The sequence below is a fragment of the Chlorella variabilis genome (assembly GCF_000147415.1).
Source record: "Chlorella variabilis unplaced genomic scaffold CHLNCscaffold_9, whole genome shotgun sequence".
NCBI classification, from domain to species: domain Eukaryota; kingdom Viridiplantae; phylum Chlorophyta; class Trebouxiophyceae; order Chlorellales; family Chlorellaceae; genus Chlorella; species Chlorella variabilis.
Genome location: NW_005435079.1, coordinates 838,452 through 858,246, shown reverse-complemented (window position 1 = coordinate 858,246; position 19,795 = coordinate 838,452). Strand labels below are relative to the sequence as shown.

General features: G+C 66.5%; 7 protein-coding genes across 7 annotated transcripts in view; 4 read left to right on the top strand and 3 right to left on the bottom strand.

The window, feature by feature from the left end:
• Positions 1-652: 652 nt before the first annotated feature.
• CHLNCDRAFT_145428 (hypothetical protein) lies at positions 653-2,377 on the bottom strand (the record flags this gene model as incomplete). The annotated part of the gene is made up of 5 exons (XM_005847897.1): positions 653-891; positions 1,118-1,357; positions 1,536-1,954; positions 2,064-2,134; positions 2,267-2,377. 5 exons carry the CDS (start codon positions 2,375-2,377, stop codon positions 653-655), a joined length of 1,080 nt encoding a protein of 359 aa, XP_005847959.1.
• Positions 2,378-2,671: 294 nt separating this feature from the next.
• On the top strand, positions 2,672-3,796 carry CHLNCDRAFT_145427 (hypothetical protein; the record flags this gene model as incomplete). Its single annotated transcript, XM_005848058.1, has 6 exons — positions 2,672-2,689; positions 2,757-2,843; positions 2,953-3,016; positions 3,135-3,196; positions 3,338-3,436; positions 3,614-3,796. 6 exons carry the CDS (start codon positions 2,672-2,674, stop codon positions 3,794-3,796), a joined length of 513 nt encoding a protein of 170 aa, XP_005848120.1.
• A 139-nt stretch (positions 3,797-3,935) lies between these two features.
• On the bottom strand, positions 3,936-5,724 carry CHLNCDRAFT_31004 (hypothetical protein). Its single transcript, XM_005847896.1, has 4 exons — positions 5,552-5,724; positions 5,193-5,370; positions 4,825-5,004; positions 3,936-4,663 (listed from the first exon to the last, which is right to left on the bottom strand). Exons 1-4 carry the CDS (start codon positions 5,689-5,691, stop codon positions 4,460-4,462), a joined length of 702 nt encoding a protein of 233 aa, XP_005847958.1. The 5' UTR covers positions 5,692-5,724; the 3' UTR covers positions 3,936-4,459.
• Positions 5,725-8,476: 2,752 nt separating this feature from the next.
• CHLNCDRAFT_145424 (expressed protein) lies at positions 8,477-11,444 on the top strand (the record flags this gene model as incomplete). The annotated part of the gene is made up of 8 exons (XM_005848057.1): positions 8,477-8,580; positions 9,040-9,187; positions 9,312-9,486; positions 9,688-9,918; positions 10,004-10,064; positions 10,215-10,276; positions 10,453-10,607; positions 10,803-11,444. The coding sequence occupies 8 exons, from the start codon at positions 8,477-8,479 to the stop codon at positions 11,442-11,444; spliced, it is 1,578 nt and encodes a 525-aa protein (XP_005848119.1).
• A 373-nt stretch (positions 11,445-11,817) lies between these two features.
• CHLNCDRAFT_57760 (hypothetical protein) lies at positions 11,818-13,451 on the bottom strand (the record flags this gene model as incomplete). Its single annotated transcript, XM_005847895.1, has 5 exons — positions 11,818-12,288; positions 12,426-12,577; positions 12,776-12,897; positions 13,063-13,163; positions 13,304-13,451. The coding sequence occupies 5 exons, from the start codon at positions 13,449-13,451 to the stop codon at positions 11,942-11,944; spliced, it is 870 nt and encodes a 289-aa protein (XP_005847957.1). The 3' UTR covers positions 11,818-11,941.
• Positions 13,452-14,231: 780 nt separating this feature from the next.
• CHLNCDRAFT_22943 (hypothetical protein) lies at positions 14,232-16,639 on the top strand (the record flags this gene model as incomplete). Its single annotated transcript, XM_005848056.1, has 8 exons — positions 14,232-14,354; positions 14,614-14,751; positions 14,919-15,031; positions 15,188-15,309; positions 15,513-15,661; positions 15,818-15,911; positions 16,074-16,174; positions 16,394-16,639. The coding sequence occupies 8 exons, from the start codon at positions 14,232-14,234 to the stop codon at positions 16,637-16,639; spliced, it is 1,086 nt and encodes a 361-aa protein (XP_005848118.1).
• Positions 16,640-17,041: 402 nt separating this feature from the next.
• Positions 17,042-19,795, top strand: part of CHLNCDRAFT_145421 (hypothetical protein) — a gene marked incomplete at both ends in the record, with an annotated part of 6,597 nt that continues 3,843 nt past the window's right edge. The window contains 10 exons of the mRNA XM_005848055.1: positions 17,042-17,185; positions 17,296-17,600; positions 17,723-17,826; positions 17,974-18,044; positions 18,221-18,297; positions 18,461-18,581; positions 18,760-18,846; positions 19,020-19,181; positions 19,370-19,478; positions 19,655-19,784. Of these exons, the coding sequence (XP_005848117.1) occupies positions 17,042-17,185; positions 17,296-17,600; positions 17,723-17,826; positions 17,974-18,044; positions 18,221-18,297; positions 18,461-18,581; positions 18,760-18,846; positions 19,020-19,181; positions 19,370-19,478; positions 19,655-19,784 (1,310 nt within the window). The remainder of the gene's footprint in view (positions 17,186-17,295; positions 17,601-17,722; positions 17,827-17,973; positions 18,045-18,220; positions 18,298-18,460; positions 18,582-18,759; positions 18,847-19,019; positions 19,182-19,369; positions 19,479-19,654; positions 19,785-19,795) is intronic.

Below are 19,795 nucleotides of genomic sequence, written 5' to 3'. Positions count from 1 at the left end.
CTGGAGCGGCCTGGGTGCCTGCTGCCAGCAGCAGACATCCCAGCAGCAGGGGGAGGGCAGGCTTCATTCTGATGTGCAGTTGGGGGTGTGGTGTATGAGGAAGCCAAAAAGCAATTAACGTTGAGGAGTCAATGCGGTCAGCCCGAAAACGTGTTGGGGGTCGATGGATGGGTTGTTGGAAAGTCAGAATTTTCCTTGGACCATGCAACCTCCCTGTAGCCTCACGCCTGGAGAGCATGCTGCACTGATGTCGCATGTCTGAGCCCATCAGCGCACGCCGAGACCACCATCGCCCGCCTGGTATCGCCGGTGGCTCCTGCTCCAGCCCATGAGCCCTCCTCAACTGCTTGCTATTGGATTGCATGCAAGGGAACACTGATCAAGTACAGTAAAGATGGAGTGTGTGGGAGCAGGAGGGTACTGCGCATGAAATCGGCGATCAATTGGCGGGTTTATTGGGAGCTGAGCGGTACCGGTACAGGGTGAATTGAGCGGAAGGGATGGCAGAGCGGCAAGGAAAGGGATATGTCAAAAGAGGATGGTAGGAGCACGAGGGTGGGACCGAGAGGAGCGCAGTAGACAGCCTGCTGAGTTTGCTGAGACGCATGGGCTAAGGCTGCGGCATGCCAGCAGGCAGCCTGCCTGCGCCAGCTCAGGACAGGTGCTTGATCAGCTCGTAGCTGCTCAGCACGATGGCGCAGGCCGGGGCGGCCTTGGCCGAGCGAGCGCTCCAGCCGCGGAACAGCGCCGCCACGCCCTCGTGGCGCGCAATGCCGCGCAGGCTGGTCAGCATGGGGTGCCCGCTGTCAGCCGCCTGCAGCTGCGTGCGCGTCTTCAGGACGTCAAAGGGCGTGGTGATGGCGCCCGCCAGGCCGCCCGCCACGGCGCCGGCTGCAGGGGAGGGCAGCGGAGGCATGCCGGGCCCTGATGAGCGGCAGGCGATGTGGGCAGCTCGCAGAGAGGCTGGGCAGGGAGGCGGGCACAGCAGCAGAGCAGCCCACGCACAGCCCACGCGGCAGAACCAAACGCCGAGCAGCACGGCAGGCAGGCCACAGGTGACGCTGCCAGCCCTGTGCAGGCCACACTTATGTGCCAGCGCTGCGCCCCCAGCCCTCACCCGTCACGTTGGCCGAGAAGACCTCCCACTCGGTGGCGCTGGCGCCGTGCGCCGGCGGCAGCAGCGCAGCGCGGATCGGCTCCACCATGCCCCAGTACAGAGCTGAGAAGGGAACGTCTCGGGCCAGCGTGGCCCCCACGCCCGTCCACATGCGCCCCGCGGCGCGCAGCCGGCTGCCCCCCGGGTCGCCGCTGGGCATGTGCTGCAGCAGCACCGATGCTCGCCCGCCCCGCCCCGCATCTGCAGGCAGGCAGGCAGAGTGGCGGTGGCTGAGTGGGGGGCGCAGCAGGGTGGGTCTGGGATTGGGCTGGCGGCTGGCTGGCCGCCAACTGGCCTGTGGCTGCAAGGCAGGCAGCACCGAGCCGCCCCCCGAGCGGCTCCCACAGCACGAGGGGAAACCCCCACACCGGCGGCCCACCTGCTGCTACCGCGGCCGCCGGCGCCGCCGCGTGGCTGTGCGCGGCCTGCAGCCGCGTGCGCGCGAGCTCGAAGGGCGCTGTGCAGTACACGGCGGCAGTACGGGCCAGGGTGCCTGCCGCCAGCGGTGCTGCGGCGCCCGCCTGCTCCTGCTGCAGCTGCTGCAGGAGGTAGTCGTACAGGGGCAGGTAGATGCCGACCATAGGGATGGCCATCATGAGCGCCACATCGGTGCCCCGCCACAGCACCCCCACCCCCTCCCGCGCCGCAATCTTGCGCAGGCCGTCGAGGGTTCCGCTGTACAGCGGCGCCGCCAGCGCGGCGGTGCTGGTGCAGGCGGGGCCGCAGGCCGCGGCGCCGCGCACGGCTGCCGCCGGCGGCTGCACGCGGAAGCACTCGCAGGCAGCAAAGGACCACTTCCTGCAGGCGCAGGGGCATGGTGGCGGGCTCGGCTCAGCAGCGGCAGGCGGGTGGGCAGGGATCAACCGAAGAGAGCGAGACAACAGGCTCCCTTGCATCCCCCGCTCACTCCAGCAGCGTATCCGACTGGGCCAGCATCTTCTTGTCGAGCCCAAAGGCACCCTGAGCCTGGATGCGCGTCTGCAGGGAGCCAGCAAAGAGGGCAGGCGCGGCGTTTGCAGCAGCGGCGGCGGCGGCGGGCGATGTGTTCAGGTGACCTGGAAGCTACCACCAGCGCCTGCCTGCCGCATGCTCACAGGCGCACTCGCACACCTTGACGACGTCCAGCGGGTTGACGACGAATGCAGACACCACGGAGGCCCCCGCCGCCGCCACACTGCGGTGCAGCAGGCTCACGGGCCGCTCCTCCCCTTCCGCCGCCATGGCGGCCACCCTAGTGGTTCAGCAAAAGTGCTGCCAGCGAGCGGGGGCGCGGACACGGCAATGAATGGTCCAAACCACAGGTTGTGCGAAGCTCGCTGCTGCAGACCTCCGGATGAATGCACATGAGTGCTGATACAAGCTGGCAGCGATTATGTGATCAGGCGGCGGTTCCTCAGGGTCTGCCAGGTGTCACAGCACGCTGCTGCGGGCTTTGACTGTCTCTCGGCGCTCAGGATCACCTCCAGGGGAGCGGGCCGGCGATATAGTGGTGTTGCAGCGCCCGAGACAGCAGCCATGCCGTTTGACTTGATCGTGAGTTGCGCTGGTCCCACGTCCCCTGCTCTTCCCCTACCCACCCCTCGCCCCGCGCTGCCCGCAGAACGGCAAGTTCGTGCCGGAGAAGTCCAACATATGGCGGGACTGCGTGGACGGCTACTATGACTGGGTGAAGGAGCACCTGGAGGAGGTGGGCAGTCACTACCGCCCGCCGCTGCCGCTGCCCACGAACACGGAACTGAGGAGGAGGACCGGCGCCTTGCCGCTAAAACTAGCTCAGAATCCTGGCACCTGTGCAGGGCGCTCCGCTCAACGAGTCCGACCACTGCGGCGACCCGCCGCTGCTGCTTGCTGCCGGCAACGGTGAGCAGCAGCCCCAAATCCCCCAGCCCCAGCCATCTTCAGCAGCGGTCATGAATGCGAGCATGCCAGCATGCTAGGCCCTCTATCAACCTGCATGGATGCGTGCATGCTGCTGCAGGGCACCTGGCGTGCTGCAAGCTGCTTCTAGACGAGGGCGCCGACATTGAGCAGCGCAATGTGGTGCGTAGGCAGTGCCGGCGCCCGGCTTAGTTCCGTGCTGGGGGCTGCTGCTGCCTGCCTGCCTGCTTCCTTCCCACCTCCCGCCTGCCCCTCCCTTCCCGCGCAAACCCTCTCCTGCCCGCCTGCCTCCCCACCCCGCAGATGGGCGAGACGCCCATCATCCGTGCCGCCCACAACGGCCACTTCCAAACCGTCAAGTTTCTGGTGGAAAGCGGGGCAGACGTCAACTCCCTGGACCTGGTGGGGCAGGGGGCAGGCAGAGCTGCCTGTGCTGCTGCTGGAGCTGATTCTGTGGTGTTTGTGTGTATGGAGCATGGGTTGAGACGTGGTGGTAGAGCGTGCCGTGCGCCGCACCTGCGCCAGCACACGCCCTGCCTCGCCGCTGGTCACACCGCCGCTGGCCCACGCTGCCCGCAGGGCGACAACGGCGCGCTGCACTGGGCGGCGATGCGGGGGCACGTGGAGATTGTCAAGTACCTGCTGCAGCACGGCGCCGACAAGCACCTGCGCAACAAGCAGGACAAGGTGCCCATCGACCTGTGCCAGCCCTGCTGGAGCAACGCCTACCGCTTCGCCCGCGAGGTGCTGGCCGAGTACTGATTGGGGCTGCGGGGATGGGCTGGACCTGGATCGGCAGGGCTGTAACGGCGCCGAGCTGGCCATGCGCTACGGTGGATGCCAGCTGGGGTGAGGATGGCGCCGACATGCCATACACACACTTCTTTTCCGAGCACAAGATGCAACAGGTTACTGTTTACATCAAAGGGTGTACACAACGAGATGGGAGGGGGTGGATCAAAGGAGGGCGCCAAAGCCGCTGAATCAGGGTCAATGAAACAAAAGCGCGTGCCGGCTGCATGATACAAAATCACAGGGCAGGGGGCAGGGCCTCAAGGGGTTTGCAAAGAGTTTCGTTTGTTCAAGGGGTGGAAAAGAGGGCTGGCGGGCGCCCGCTGCTGCGTCGGCAGCAGCCTTGGGCATGGCGTGCCGCGAGGCAAAAAATGGGGGATGCCAAAAAGTAAGTGGTGTTTGCACAAGGAAAAGGGCCCGGCTGGCAAGGCAAGCGCCGCAAAGCGCTGCCTGCCATCTAGAGGACCCTTGAATGCGGATGGGAGCCACAAGGCGGAAGGAATGGTTGTGGTGCAGTGAGTAAACTGGTGCAAGGAGGGGCAGGGCATGACAGCATGCAGGGTTGCAGCAAAGCAGGACCTTGCCAGCGGTTCCTCCAGTGGCAGCAGCCTGCTGCCCGCGCCGGACGCGAGCTCAGGCGACGGCCTGGCCCACGCGGCGCGCAATCTCGGGCGCAAAGTGGCGGGCCACCTGGCGGTACACGCCCTGCTTGAAATCCACCACGCCGTCGGGCAGCGATTCCAGCGCCGCCCAGCTGTACTGTGAGAACTCGGGGTGGCCGTGGCAGGACAGGTCGATCTCGCTCTCGTCCCCGCGGTACTCCAGCAGGTACCACTTCTGAAGCAGCAGCAGGAAGGCACCATGAGTGGGGCAGGGGTGGGGCACAAGTGGGCAGGGCAAGCATGTCAGGAGCAAGTGCAGGGCGGGGTGCGAGAAAGGGTTTAACAAAGAGGCTGGGGCCAGATCATGCTGACGCATCAGGCGGCCGCAGCGCGCACCTGCGTCTGGCCGCGGTAGCGCAGGAAGCTGCCCGGCATCTGCGCCTTCACTTTGGTGGGGAACGAGTACTCCAGCCACCGGTCGATGCTGGCGACGATGCGTACCGCGGTAATGCCCGTCTCCTCATGCAGCTCCCGCAGGGCCGCCTTCATGGGGTTCTCCAAAGGGTCAATGCCGCCCTGCGCTCAGGGAATGGACCGCGCCAGCGAGCGCGTCAGCTGCCACGCCCCAGCCCATCAGCTGCCGCGGCGGCGCAGCCATGCCACGGTGTGACCCTGTGCTTCCGTGCGCCCAGCCTGGAAGGTCCAACGCATCAGCTGCGCCAGGCTGGTCATTTCCGGCCCCTTTGCCGGCCGCCAAGGCCCACCTGCGGCATCTGCCAGCTCATCTGCGGGTCGTCCATGCGCTGCGCCGCAAACACCTTGCCGTCAGACGCGCGGTAGATGCAGAGGCCCACGCCGCGGCGGTGCTCGTTCAGCTCCAGGATGTTGTTGGCTCCCGGGGCCCGCACCAGCGTCGCCGGTGCTGCCGCAGCGGGCGACGACCTGCGCGCACGCAGCAGCGTGGGACCCCAAGCAGGGCAGTGAGGCCCTCCTGCCGCCAGCGGAACACACCCACGGACGGCAAGAGTGCGGCGCTGCTGCCAGGGGCGCCGAGACTCCCCCAGCCGGCGCGTCGACCCTTTGCAGCACTCTACCTGACCGGGCAGCAGCCAAAAGATCGCACCTTTGCGCCAGGTGCTGCGTGGGGGTTTGCTGCAGGCCGCTGAGTCCTCTCTGGCTGCTGGGGTGCCTGCTAGAGCTGCCTGCTGGTGATCGGCACGTCACCAATGGGCTGCAAGCGCCAGCCCTGAACTGTAGCTTCATCCTGCACCGACCGATCGGGGGGCTCTCGGCGTCTACAAGGGCCTCAGGCAGGTCCCCTGCACCCGCTTGTTCTCGCTTGCAAGCCAAACAACTCTGGGGTGCTGAGGTTCAAACTACCCGAGCACGATTCCGTGCCAGCGAGGCGGGAGGACTTTGCTCATGGAGAGCCAATTCCCCACTGCGGTTGATCAGAGCTGCCGAAGAGTCTCTTTGGGGGTCATTGTCAAGGGAGACGTCTGCCGGCCATCGCCTGGGGCACGAAACAAGAGAGTGTGGCAGCACCTAGCAGGTGTAGCAGCCGCGCTGGGTAGTGTGCTTGGCGCTGGAGACTTGCGGAAGTTGCACAGCCACCACACCGCCGCCTGCCACCGCTCACTCCCAGCGGCGGCCAACGGCGGCTGCGCAAGGAAGCAATGGTGCTGGTCCTGAAGCCGGGTGGCCCAATTGCCCAGCTCGGCAACCTCTGGTTCTTCTGCTCAGCACTCGTGTCCGATGTGCTGCTTATCCGGCTGTTCCTCGTGCTGGCAAACGTCTGCCTTCTCACTTGTGAGCACCGCTGGCATCCATGGCTGTGCTTTTGGCAGCGGCCCGCCATTTTGCACGCATCAATACACTTGCAGCAGCCCAGCCGCTTTCACGCAGCTTCCCGCCTGATGGCTGGCCGGCCTACCTGCCTGCCTCTCCTGCCGCCCCTGCCGCAGCTGCACTGCTGGGCTTCCCGCCGTGGCCCAGTGTGGGGTGGATGAGCCGCATTGCCCTGGACACCCTGATCTGGTCGTCCCTGTCCCTGTCCTTCCACGGCCTCTCCCTGTACCTGCTGATCTACGACGAGCGCCGCATCAAGTTCCGCAGCATGGACGAGGAGCAGCTGTGAGAGCTGTGCTGCATGGCATGCATGCAATGTGTGTGCACGCGTGAGACAGAGAGCTGCCTGCCTGGCTTGGACGGTTGGTCAGAGCCGCCCTGCTTCCCTGCGGGGCTCTTGTGGGGTTGTAGGTGGCGCTTCTTCTACCGCAGGAGCGGCATGGGACGCCTGGAGATGAAGCAGGTGCAGCCCGCAAGCGTGGGGCGCTCGCTGCTGCCATGCATGGTTGCAGGCACATGAGTGTTTGTCACCGCTGGCCCCTTCCAGTCGCCCGTATGAGGCATCTGCCCAGCCCCTTCACCTGGTGCGCTGCCCTGTGCTTGCTGCTTTTGCTGTCGCCTGCTGCTTCCAGATCCTCAATTATGGGAGCTGGCTGCGGGTGCCAAAGGGCGGCTCCATCGCGCGCGGCTATGGCGCACGCCTGCACTTTCATGTGCTGGTGGAAGGCGTGGCCACGATCCGCTCCATGTACCGTGGCATACCCGAGGATCCACGCCCGCAATACAGCGGCTGCTGCTTCGATATGGGTGAGCGGGGCGTGCGCTGCTGCTACTGCGCAGACGGGCGCGTTGGCGACCTGGTGCTGCTTGAGCCCGCATAGGGGGACCCGAAAGCATCGCCTTTTCAAGTGTGTGCAGGCACCTTGAACAGCTTTGGCATTTACATGGGCTTCCAAAAGGGAGACGCCCACACATTTTCTGCGACCGCGGAGACTGACTGCCTGCTGTACACCTGGACCATCGATGAGCTGGCAACCATCGCCACGGAGCTGGCTCCAGCAGGCAAGCCTATACGCTCTGGTGTGAGAAGCTTTGAGGCTCCACGGTGGTCAGCGATTTTCATCCGCTGACCCTGGCTCTCTGCGCTGCAGTTGGGGCCTACTGGCGCTATTTCACGCTGTGCCAGCTGGGGATGTGGTTCTGGATGCGGCTGCATCCAAACCAGGAGCTGCTGTGCGCCACCGGCGAGCCTGAGCAGGAGGCCATTTTTGAAGGTGATGGGCAGCAGCACATGTCCGCTGCTGCTGCTGTTGGCGGCAAACTTTTGGCTGCTCGAAGCTTGTTGCTTCTGTGGCGGTTGCGCAATGCAGGGGAACGCAGCCGGGATTTTACCGACCCGCTGCGGAAGTACGAAATGGAGACGCCGACGCTGAGCAGCGTGTGGCACTGGCTCAAGCGCAGTTTCCACCCCTTTCCGCCTGCGGGCCTGCGGCACACGGCCCTTCCCATCACCGGCATCCTGGTAAGAGCTGCTGCCACTGGGGCCAGCCAATTTCACAAGAGAGAGAAAGGAAGTGGAAAGGGCTTCCACCAGACTGGCACACGGCGGACAGGCCATCTTCCATGGTGCTGCAACCCCCTGCGCCCCCCACCCCAAACCGCATGTGCAGGCCAGGAATCGGGCCATCGCGCTGAAGACGGCCTGGGCCCGTGCGGCGCTGGAGCGGCTGGAGGAGAAGTCGGGGAGGAGCGAGGAGGAGCTGGCGGAGGTGTCGGCGCACAGCGGCTTGAAGGCCTACGAGATCCTGTCGGGCATGCAGAGCCTGCGTCACATCCACCTCACCTCGGTGGACGAGCTGCTGGAGCGCCTGACAGGGGATGGGTCTGTGCCCAGCCACCACTCGAGCGTCAGGTCGATGCCGGCGGGCCGGGTGCCGGTTGGTTCACCGGTGCCGCCCTCGCACTTCAACCGCAGCAGCATCTCCACCCCCTCCAGCCCCGTCACAAAGACGATAAACGACGTCTTCTGAGGGGGAGAGGGGCAGGCACGAGCATGCATTGGCCTTATTGATAAGGGGACACATGTGACTCCTGCCGGCGGGACCTCAGCATGCAGTGCGTGCACCTCCCAACGATGTCGGCAGTGCCTTGCTGCGTTTAGTGGTTCCATTCAGCGGCCTTTGGCCGAAATCTTACCACGATGGTCTACATAATGCACGCTGCGGGGCTGTTCAACCAGTTGGCGAATGCCAATTTCCTCGCTGTGGCACTGGTCTGCGACGTGATGCTGATACGCTTCTTCCTGTGCTGCTCATATGTATGCCTCATCATCGGTGAGCGCTGCTTGCAGCAGCCTATCCCGCTTCATGCTGCCTATCCTGTGCAGCTGGTTTTGGCCCCGGGAAGCGCTGTGTCGCTCTCTACAGATGCTCTGGGGCATGCACGTGTGTCGACAGCGGGCAGGCAGGGTGCAGGGTGATGCTGTCCTGCCGGCAGCGGAGCGGCGGCAGCCTCCTTGTCCTTGCAAAATTGCATCATGGCTTGCTTATTATGAAACCCCAATCAATCGCCGGCCCACTGCAGCATCCAGCCTCGGCATGCCAAGATGGCCTGGACTTTCATACACCGGCGGTCTTGCCCTGGATGCGCTGATTTGGTGAGAGGCTGCACCGGCGCTTGCTGTGGATTACACTCGCCTTTCCACACGCCGTGCGACCACCGCCCACTGTTCCGCTGTGCTGCTGTACGCGCCCGCGCCTGCAGGGCGGTGCTGTGTTTGATCTTCCACGGCCACGCCTTGACGCGCCTCGTGCTGGACGAGCGGCACATCCGCTTCAAGACAGAGGACCAGGAGCAGCTGTGGCGCTTCTTCTACCGCAGGGGCGGGATGGGGCGGCTGGAGATGAAGCAGGTGGGCTGCTCCCCGAGCAGGCGGTCCCCACCCTGAGTTTACCAGGAGGCCGACCTCCCTCACAGGCATGCCGCCCTTGCTGTACCACAAAGCCTGCCACGGCCCTTGCCTTGCCCCGGCGCAGGCCCTGCGGTACGGCAAGTGGGTGCGGGTGCGGGCTGGCGACATCATCGTGCACGGCCCCGAGGCGCGGCTGCGCTTCTTTGTGCTGGTGGAGGGGCAGGCCAAGATAAACTCCATGTACAAAGGGCTGCTGGTGGAGCCGCGGCCCCTGCTCTCGGGATCCTGCTTCGACATGGGTGGGTCCCGCGGCTCGCCGGCCGGTTGCCTGCCTGTGGATGCCTGCGGAACGGGCCGGGGGCGGCGGGCAGCTGTGTGGGAGGCCTCACCGGGCGGCCTTGCATTGGCGGCCCCTCCCTCTGGACGGAACTGGGCGCCGCAGCGGCGCACGCCGCGGGATGGTGCCGCCTGACATGCAACACCCGCATCGCTTGGCGCAGGGCTGCTCAGCGTGTTTGGCGTGTTCAACGGCATGGTGAAGAATGATGAGCACCTGTTCACGGCACATGCAGAGACCAACTGCCTGCTGTACAGCTGGAGCATCGACGAGCTGGCGCTGATGGCGACGCAGCTGGCGCCGGCAGGCGAGCTCGTGCTTCCCTGCTGCCCCTGCTGCTGCACTCCCCGGCTGGAGCTGCCTCCCTGCTGCCCCTACTTCTTCCTGCCCAGAAGTGCCAAATGGTATGCGCTATGGCGGACGAAGCAGGAGCATTACGGCTCATGACCCTGCCTCTGTCCCTGCGCCCTGCCCTGCAGTCGGCTCATACTTCCGGAACTTCACCTTGGCGCAGCTGGGCATGTTCCTGGGCTACCGCCTGTGAGCCTCTGGGCAGCCCTGCGTCGAGTGCCTCGCCGGCGCGCTGTGTCCAGCGCTCGGCTCTGCTCTTGCTGCCGCTGCTGCAACCGGCATGCTCCATCCACTGAATGCGCATGCCCCTGATTTCGGGCAACCATGCCGTGTGCGCAGATACCCAAACAAGGAGCTGGTGTGTGCCACCGGCGAGATGGAGCCAAAGGGAATCATGACGGGTGCGCCTGCCTGGGCCTAAGCTGCCTGGGCCTGCTGCTGCTGCTGCGGGCGGCGGGCGCAAGTGCATGGGATGTGGGGGATTGCGGTTTTGGAGGGCATGCTTAGTCCGGTTGCAGGCGGTTCAGGCAAGGGCACCGCTGATCGCCATGGACCCGTGCCCTTTGCTCTTGTGCAGGGGAGGTGCGCAGCCGGGACTTCACAGAGACCCTGCGGCCTTACGAGGAGCAGAAGTCGACGGTCAAGGGCTTCATGGCCTGGCTCAAGCGCAGCTTCAACCCCTTCCCGCCCGCGGGCCTGCGGCACACGGCCCTGCCCATCACCGGGATCATGGTGGGTGGGCGGCCTTGCACCGGCAGGCTGGCCCAGCGCGCCACGGCAGGCAGCCCAGCGGCCGCACAATGCGGGTGCAAGCCATGACGCCAAGGACGCAGCAGCAGCAGCACCCCAGCACCAGCAGCGCACCTCCGATGCAACCATGCACGCCTCACCTGCTGCTGCTGCCGGCGCCGCTGCCTTGGCCCGCAGGCACGCAACCGGCTGGTGGCGGTCAAGGCGGCCAAGGCCAAGGCGGCCATCGAGGCGGCGGAGGAGTCGTCTGTCTGGGAGGACGACGTTGCCAGCAACCCCTCTGCCCACGGCGGGTCGATCGCGCTGGAGATCCTGGAGCGCATGCAGACCCTGCAGCAGCTGGACAGCACCACGGTGGAGGCGCTGCTGCAGCGCGCGGCGACGCAGGTCAACATACGCGGCCTGTCCGGGATCCCAAACATGGGCAGCCCCGGCACCAGCGAGCCCGCCAAGAGCCGCGAGGGCAGCGGCTCAGTGTCCCTGGCCAGCCCCAGGCCCAGCAGGCAGTCGTGGGACAGCGTGGTGGTGGGCAGCAGCGCCCCGCACGCCAGCAGCGCCCGCGGCCTGCTCAGCCCCTTGGACCCGAGGAGCAGGAGCATCATGACGCTGATCGACGGGCGCACAGGGCTCGAAAGGCGAAACACGGGCAGCACGCTGCCCTCCATGCATCCCTCCCAGCTAATGGGCCTGGAGGGCCAGCAGGCCCCTGGGGGGCTGGAAACCGTGGTGGAGGTGGCGTCAGCGCTGGAGCTGCCAACCATGTCCATGCTGGGTGGCGTGCCGACAGTGGACGAGCTGCGGCGGCAGCCACCCGGCTAGCGTGCTCATGGCGCTGGCAACATGTGTGCGTGTTTCTTGCCGTCAGCGCCAGCACAAGCTCCACCAATCCACAACATGCTCTGCTTCTCTGAAAAATCAGACAAATCAACACAGCTCGGATTTTTTCATATGTTTCGGGGGGCCTGTGCCATTGCTTTCGATGCCTTGCTCTCTCCAGTCAGGATGTTCACTCCACATTCACAGCTGACGCCAGTGTGGGACAGACACATCCCCAGCTGCCTCAAAAGCACAGAGGAACAGCAGGTGTGAAGGACTGAGTCGCCGGGCGCTTGCCGCCATCGCCCATCGATCCTGTGCCCTGCTTCTGCACTGCATGCCGGATGGTGTCATGCACGCTACTGGCTTCAAGCTTGCTGTGACATATTTCAGGTGTTTGAGTGGTCTGCACTCATAGTAAGCAATGAAGCAATGTTCAATGGTGTCAGAAAAAGAGTAGAGAGAGAGTACAAACTAAAAGAGGGCGATGCTTGGCCCGCTCATGCTGCCGCCACCGCCGCAGCCGCTCCCAGTGGCACCTTCCTCCTCCTCTGCGGCAGCTGCTGCTGCTGCTGCTCGCCCGGCGCCGGCACCGGCGGCGCCTCAGAGCGGGGCGGCGCCCTGAAGTGCTCCTCCACCTCGGCTCGGTACTTGGGGTGCTCCGTGCCGCACAGTCGGTCCCAGTGCGTCATGTAGAGGCTGAAGTGGGCGCGCGGGAAGCGGTGGTGCATGTCGTGGTGGCGCACGGTGTTGAGCGCGGGGCAGGGGCGCGCGCCGATCAGCGCCAGGCTGACCAGCTGCTCCAGGGTGGGCAGGAAGGGGGCCACCTCGTACCCGGCGTGCCCGCCTGCAGCACAGAACGAGGCAGGCGCGGGACGCAGGGCGGGGAGAGGGCACCAAGGTCAGCTGCGCCGCCATCGGCAGCGCCGCGCGGGCACCCCAGCAGCCTGCCGCCCACTGCCCTGCCTGCCCTGCCTGCCCCACCTTGGTGGATGACGGTGGTGAAGAGGTGGTAGGCTCGGTGCAGGCCCAGGTGGATTGGCAGCAGGTAGCAGACCAGCACCTCGTTGGCAAACACAATCACCGCCTCCACAACGTGAAAGCTGTAGCCGGTGAAGGCTGTGGGCACTGTGGAGCTGCGGCAGGGGCAGGACGGGGCGGGCAGGGAGCGCAGAGGTGACCTGGTGAGGTTGTGCACCCGCTGCTGCTGTGTAGGGCAGGGGCAGGGCAGGGTGCGGCCTGGCCTGGGGGTGCCGGGACAGGGAGCGCAGAAGTCTAGGGTGGGTGCAGGGCAGGGGCAGGTACGGGCCAAGGAGGGCTGGCCGGGCGCTCACGTGTGGTGCGGGGCGTGGACGTGGACGTAGAGCGGGCGCCAGTGCAGCAGGCGGTGGGTCCAGTAGAACCAAGCATCATGCAGGTAGTCCAGAGCAACAACAGTGAGCAGCATGTAGAGCGCCTGCACACGAGGAAGACGAGGAGGGAGCCGGGCACGGTGTTTCTGTGTGTGGATGTATGTGGGCGTGAAGGGCTGCGGCAGGAGAGGGGCGCGCCCACAGGCCACAGGGAAGGGAGCACGCCTGTGGAGCGCCGCCGCCGCCGCTGCCGCTGCCGCACGCCGCACCTGCCAGGCATCCGGCGGCCAGCCGGTGTACAGCTTGGTGTGCCCTCTCTGGTGCAGCTGCTCTACGAGCGTCCACACGCCCGCCTTGATGAGCAGCGGGCCTGGAGTGCAATTGCAATTGGGCAGGAGAATGAAGTGTGGAAAAGAGCGCACGCGCCATCAGCCATCAGGGATGACGGCGCAGACAGAATCATACAGAATGCAGCTACGAGAGGTAGCAATGGAGGGGATGGTGGCGCACCTAGGCTGTACAGCGCTTCAGAGGTGACCTGCCCCTGGCGCGGCTGTCCCTTCTGCACCGACTTGACAGGGAACAGTGCGGGCACTACATAGTGCAGTACAGCGCCCGCTGCGTAGTACACCTGCACACAGGCGAGGGAGACATTCATGAGCCGGTCCCAAGCTGCAGTCCGCCGCAGCAGGTGCGCGCTGGGGAGGTGGCTGGAGGGAGGCAGCGGCGGGCGCCCGGCACGGTGGCTGGGCGGCGGCGCAGGCGGCGGGCTCACCACCGCCAGCTGCCTCAGGGCCACCCAGTAGCCGCCGCCATACAGGGGTCCCAGCCCCAGCATTCTGAGGGCGTGCCGCTTGCCAATGCAGCAGGGGTGTCTACGATGAGGGTCGGGGAGCCAGCAGCATGTAGCAGGCCCGTCAGGCAGCTGTGCACGATACAACCGGCTCGGTTGCGCAGCGATCGGGATAATGCAATGAGCATGGGAGCAGTTTGGGGTAGGGCTGACCCATTCGCCAGGCTGGCCCCATCCTCTTCTGGCTCATCGGAAGGCCCCGAGCTGTCCTGGCGGCTTGCAGGCATCGCCATCGGCCCTGCACGCAACGATGGCCTCCCGGCAAGTCGCGGTGGCGGTGCGGCTGTGCACCGCCCAGCGCATTGGCGCATGGGCGGGGCTGTCGGTGCGCAGTAGGGACCTGTCTAGCAGTACGAGCCTACAACATGTGCAGCCCGTCCCGGCCGACGACAGTTCCCCGCTCCAGGCAGCAGAGCCGGCCGGCAAGGCCCGATGGCAGCAGGAGCTGGGCTCCATCCGCACCGACTGGACGTGAGCGGGGCTGGGGGAGCTGCCCTGGGCCGCCAGCCGCCTGGGGCCGCCGCGCGGGGCAAGCTGGAGGCGGCGGCGGCGCGAGCCGTTGCCCCAGCCCTCGTCTGCCGAGCCATGCCTGCTGGACTGCCTTGCCGTCGCAGGCGCGAGGAGGTGGCGGACGTGTACAACACGCCGCTGCTGGACCTGGTCTATACAGCCGCCAGCGTGCACCGCATGTACAATGACCCCGCCATGGTGAGCCGCCGCCGCCGCCATGCCCTCCTGCTTGTGCGGCCCCGGTGCTGCATACCTACATGCCATTGCACCACCTGCATGTTTGCGGATGCATCATGTATGCGGATGCATGGAGGGAGCCGCAGGATGGGCAGACGCCATGCTGCGGAGGGGCAGGAAGCGACGGTTGCCCTGTTGTGGCCTTGACCCATCGAGCCTAGCTCGGCACCCATCCACGTCCCCCCCGCCTGCGCCTGCCGTGCGGCTTGCCCCTGTACAGGTCCAGCGCTGCACACTGCTGAGCATCAAGACGGGGGGCTGCCCCGAGAACTGCGGCTACTGCAGCCAGTCCAGCAGCTGGAGCAAGGAGACGGGGACCAAGGCGGAGAAGCTGATGGGGCTGGAGGAGGTGTACGAGGTACGGCGGGGCCGTACCGCCTGTCGCACCGCCTGCCACACTGCCTGCCGTCCAAGATGCGGGCGGCATGGCGAATGGTGCAGCCTGTCCTGCAGCCATGTCGGCCCCTGCTTCAGCTCGCTCCCGCCTGCCCCACCCATCTGGCCTGCCCTCCCGTGCGCCCGCAGGCGGCCCTGCGCGCCAAGGCCTCTGGCAGCACCCGGTTCTGCATGGGCGCCGCCTGGCGCGGCCCCTCCCAGGTCGGCAAGGGCCAGTGGGAGCGTGTGCTGGAGATGGTCGGGTGAGCAGGCGGGCCAGCTGCGGCCAGTTGCACCCACTCCCTGCCACACTGCCTGCCCCCATCCTGCGCCCTGCTTCTGGCTTGCTGGCCCACATGCCTGTTTGTCGGACCTCCACCCAGCCGACGCATCCACTCACGACCAAACGCTGCCCGCAGGCGCATCCGCGGCCTGGGCATGGAGGTGTGCACCACGCTGGGCATGCTGACCCCGGAGCAGGCGGCGCAGCTGCGGCAGGCCGGCCTCACCGCCTACAACCACAACCTGGACACCAGCCCGGGTGGGTGGGGTGGGGTGGTGGGGCTCGCTCCACGCTGGGGCTGGGGTGGCGGGCGGAATGGCAGGGGGTGGTCTCTTGCCACCGGGAGGCCAGCTGCTTGTTGGGCGAGCGAGGGAGCACAGCAGGGGCTGCCCCGGCCGGAGAGGCCCTCGCTTGGCCCTGCCCTCACCCTGCCTGCCGCCCCCTCCCTCCCTCCCCTGCAGAGTACTACGGCAAGGTGACCACCAGCCGCAAGTATGAGGACCGGCTGGCCACGCTGGAGAATGTGCGGCAGGCGGGCATCTCTGTCTGCGCGGGGGGCATCATCGGCCTGGGGGAGGGCCAGCTGGACCGCGTGGGGCTGCTTCACCAGGTGAGGGTGGGGCCAGCGTGTGTGGGGTGGTGGCGGTGGTGGCGGTGGTGGTCGGTGCGCGTGTGTGGTTCTTGCTGATGCTGCCGCCATGCAACAGGCAGGTGGCATTGGCAGTGCTGCTGATGCCGGCGCCGCCGCCTGCCGCCCCCCCCGCAGCTGGCCACGCTGGCGGCGCACCCTGAGAGCGTGCCCATCAATGCGCTGGTGGCGGTCAAGGGCACACCCATGCAGGACAATGAGGCGCCCTCGGGTGAGCAGAGGCCGGCAGCAGGTGGCTGACGGGGCAGCAGCGCAGCTCATGCGGCGGCTTGGCTTGGAGTGACTGGGAAGGAGGGCTCACGGATAGCTTCCTTGCTGCCACTCGCTGACCCCGTCCCCGCCACCTTTCCGCACCCCTTTGCTCCCGCCCCAGGCCTGGACGTGGCACGCTGCGTGGCCACCGCCCGCATCATCATGCCCCGCACCGTGGTGCGGCTGTCGGCAGGCCGCCTCAACTTCTCCTTTGCAGACCAGGTGGGGTGGTGGGGTGGGCGGCGGCGCCCTGCCGGGCTTTGCCATGCAGCCTTGGTCGGCTCGCTTTGGCCGGCTGGCAGTTTATCCAGAGGTTGTGCCGCCAACATGTCTGCACAAGAGCCCATGTGCCTGCCACGTGCTTGCTTGCGGGGGTGCCTTTCACACCTCTCCTCACGGTCCCCGCTGCCTTACACCTGCCATCGTGCTCCTGCCCCGCAGGCGCTGTGCTTCATGGCGGGCGCCAACTCCATCTTTGACGGCGACAAGCTGCTGACCACGCCCAACAACGACCGGAACGAGGACCTGGCCATGTTTGAGCTGCTGGGCCTGAAGAGCCGCCCCGCCTTCATCGACTACCCCTCCGGCAACGACAGCAGCAAGGAGTTTGGCGGCCAGGCGGCAGCGCCCGCGGCCGCCCAGCACGGCGGAGGCTGCGGCGGCAAGCGCGCGCACGTGGAAGCGTGAGTGCGCGGCGCACCGGACGGCCCTGTTGATACTTGCTCGATCTCCTCCTGCACTGCTGACCTCCCTGCCGAGAGGTATTTGAATACGCTACCAACTGCACACTTTCTATGCACTCCCGTACTACCCCACTGGTGCCACGATGGCGCCGTTGACCCGCTGTAAAGTCTCCATAGCACACATCTCAGGGCCCGGGGCCGCCGCCACCCGCGGCCGCTCTCCTGCCGCCGCCGCCACCTCAGCGTGCCCCTTCTTCTTCTACCACAACTCGCAATTGCATCCAGTTCTCCGGATTGAGCGTGCTGGTCCCCCCCGTGCACCTCCCCTTGCTGCTTGCCCCGCTCACTTGAGGCCCCTGGCGAGCACAGACAACTGCAGCCTCCAAGAGCGCGTTCTGCCGCTGCGATGGCTACCACATGCCCAGAAGACGATTTGGGGGCGAGCCAAGCGCAGCGGGAGGCCGAGCCCGATGGCGATTGCTCGGAAGAGGAGCAGCCAGCTGCCGCGACCGAGTCGCCTCTCAGCAACGACGAGGACGCCCTGCAAAAGGTGATTTCGGCGCAGCGAGGAGAGGCGGGCAGCCCGCTGATCTGAGCCGTGCCAGTCAACTCCACCGCTGCCGCTGCCGGCCGCCGGCCGGCCGTTCCCTCCTGGTGCAGGTGCGCGACGACATTGAGCAGCGCACGGCGGCGCTGCTGGCGCAGGGGCCCGCCTACCTGGCCCAGCGCACACTCAACGACTTCAACGCCGAGGCCACCAAGCAGCAGAAGGCGGGAGAGCTGACCGCCGCCGTGGCCACCTACAACGCGCTGTTTGCAAAGGCGCGGCATTCCAACGTCACCCACCCCGAGCTCTACGTCTGCCACAGCAACTGCGCGGCGGCCTGCCTGCAGCTGGGCCTGTTCACCGAGGCGCTGCAGCACGCGGGCAGGTGCCAGTCGCTGGCGGAGACCTCGCTGCGCAGGTGGGCGGCGGCGGCTGCTGGATCATCCATGATGGAATTCACCGCGCTGTTCACCCTCCGCGCCGTGGCACCGTGGGTTTGGCCTACCCACCGCCTGCGGCCCTCGCCCGAATCGTCTGCAGGAACTGCAAGGGATCATCCTCCTACATTAAGTCGTTCCTGCGCAAGGGCCAGGCGCTGCTTGGGCTGGGCTGCAACTGGGAGGCGGCAGCCACGCTGGATGCGGGTGTGGCTCATGCTGGCTTGTGGCCGGTTGGTTGCCAGCTGTGCTGGCTCTGCTGTGCTGCCACGTGTTGAACTTTGCTGCTCCCGTCATGGCTCCTCGGCTTGCGCTGCTGACCCAGTCTGGGACCTGGCTGGTGGCTGGGCGCAGGGCTGAAGATTGACCCCTTCAATTTCGATCTCAAGCTGGCGCTGCAGAAAGCGAACGAGGCCGTGCTTCGGGTGCGCCCTGGCTGCCAGGGCAAGCCGACGCAGCTATCTCACGTCGGGCGCACATGCCTGTTTGTGTCGCTGTCAGCCGTGGTGCTGCCCCCAGCCTGCTGGTTGGCAGCATGCCCGCCTGCCTCCCAGCCTGCTGATTGGCGGCGTGCCCACCTGCCTCCCCACACGCTCCGCAGGACCTGGCTGAGGGCAAGGGGCTGGAGCGCAAGGCGATTGAGTACCCAGAGGCGCGGCAGCGCATCAGCTACCACCCGTGAGCTGCCAGCCTGGCGGTCGGGCCGCTGCCGCTGTGGCAGAGCATGCGCCCGAGGCACTAGCCGGCACGCTGTCCCCTGCTCGCCCGCCATCCTGCCGTCTCCCGGCATGCCTCACTCGCATCCGATGCCTTGCTCCTGCCTCCATCTGCTATACCGCAGATACTCTGCCCCCCTGCACAAGATTAAGACCGACGACATGCTGCCGCTCAAGCTGCTGACGCCTTTCCAGGCTGAGAACGACCACCACATCAAGGACACATACAACTACGTCACTGTGCAGGTGCCTGCCGCCACTGGCAGGGAGGTGTCCTGTGGGGAGTGGGGAAGGCCAGGGAGGCGTGGCATGTCTTTCCACCCTGAGAAGGATGATCCCGCGGCGCCAGGCTGTCATGCCCCCCTCCCCGGGCAGCGCCACAGCTGCCTGCCTGCCGCTCCGCCCCCGCCTGCCTGCTCCGCAGACCGACATCCGCATGCCCAAGCGCCACCTGCGCCTGCTGGAGGATGTCTACTTCAACTCCCGCTTCCAGCAGGCCATCGAGGCTGCGGTGCAGGCCAGTGCACGTGCTGCCCACCTGCCTGCTGCTTTCCCTGCTGCTGCTACTGCTACTTGAGCCGTTGGCGGCGCCAGTGATGCGTCTAGTCATTTTCTCACCAGCCTGGAATGGCTGCCAGCATACCGGCAGCGCTCCATCGCACGCTGTCTTGATTGATTTTGCAGGCGGTGGCGGATGAGGACAAGGACTGCCGGGTGCTGAACCTGGGGTCTGGCGCCGGGCTGCATGCCATGATGGCGCTGCGCGCGGGGGCGCACCACGTCACGGCGGTGGAGCGCTGGCTGTATCTGGCGCTGGCCAGCAAGGAGTGCCTGGCGGCCAACAAGGTGGGGTGCTGATGGCGCTGACGGGCCTGGGCTTGGCGGGGAGCGGGCAAGGTATCGGCGAGCGGGCGGGCGGCATGAACGGGAGCAGGCACGCACACGCGCCTCAGCAGCGCTCGCTTGCGGGCACGTATCAACATGAACCATGTGCCTGCAATCCTCCTTTTGATCTGCCCTCCTTTCTTCCGCAGTTCCCCGAGGAGCGGCACCGCGTGGTGTACAAGCGGCCCACGGACCTGAAGCTGAAGGAGGATGTGCCTGTGTGCTGCAACCTGCTGGTGGCCAACATCTTCGATGAGGGTGGGGCGGCAGTGGGGGGGCTGCCTGCCGCAGCAGCAGACAGCTGCTGACAGCTGCTGGAGGGGATGACGCCTGGGCCTGGGTGCCGGCGAGGGCCAGGCCAGGGCCTGGACAGGAGCCATGCGCCCCGGCTGACCTGGATCTCCAGCCCATGCCCGCCACCTGCCTCCCCGCAGGCCTGCTGACGTCGGGCATCGTGCCCGCGGCGCGCCACGCGCTGGGCAGCCTGCTGACCTCGGATGCCATCCTGCTGCCCGCCTCTGCCACCGTGTACATGCAAGCCGTAGAGCTGCGTACGGGGGAGGTGTGCGGGCTGG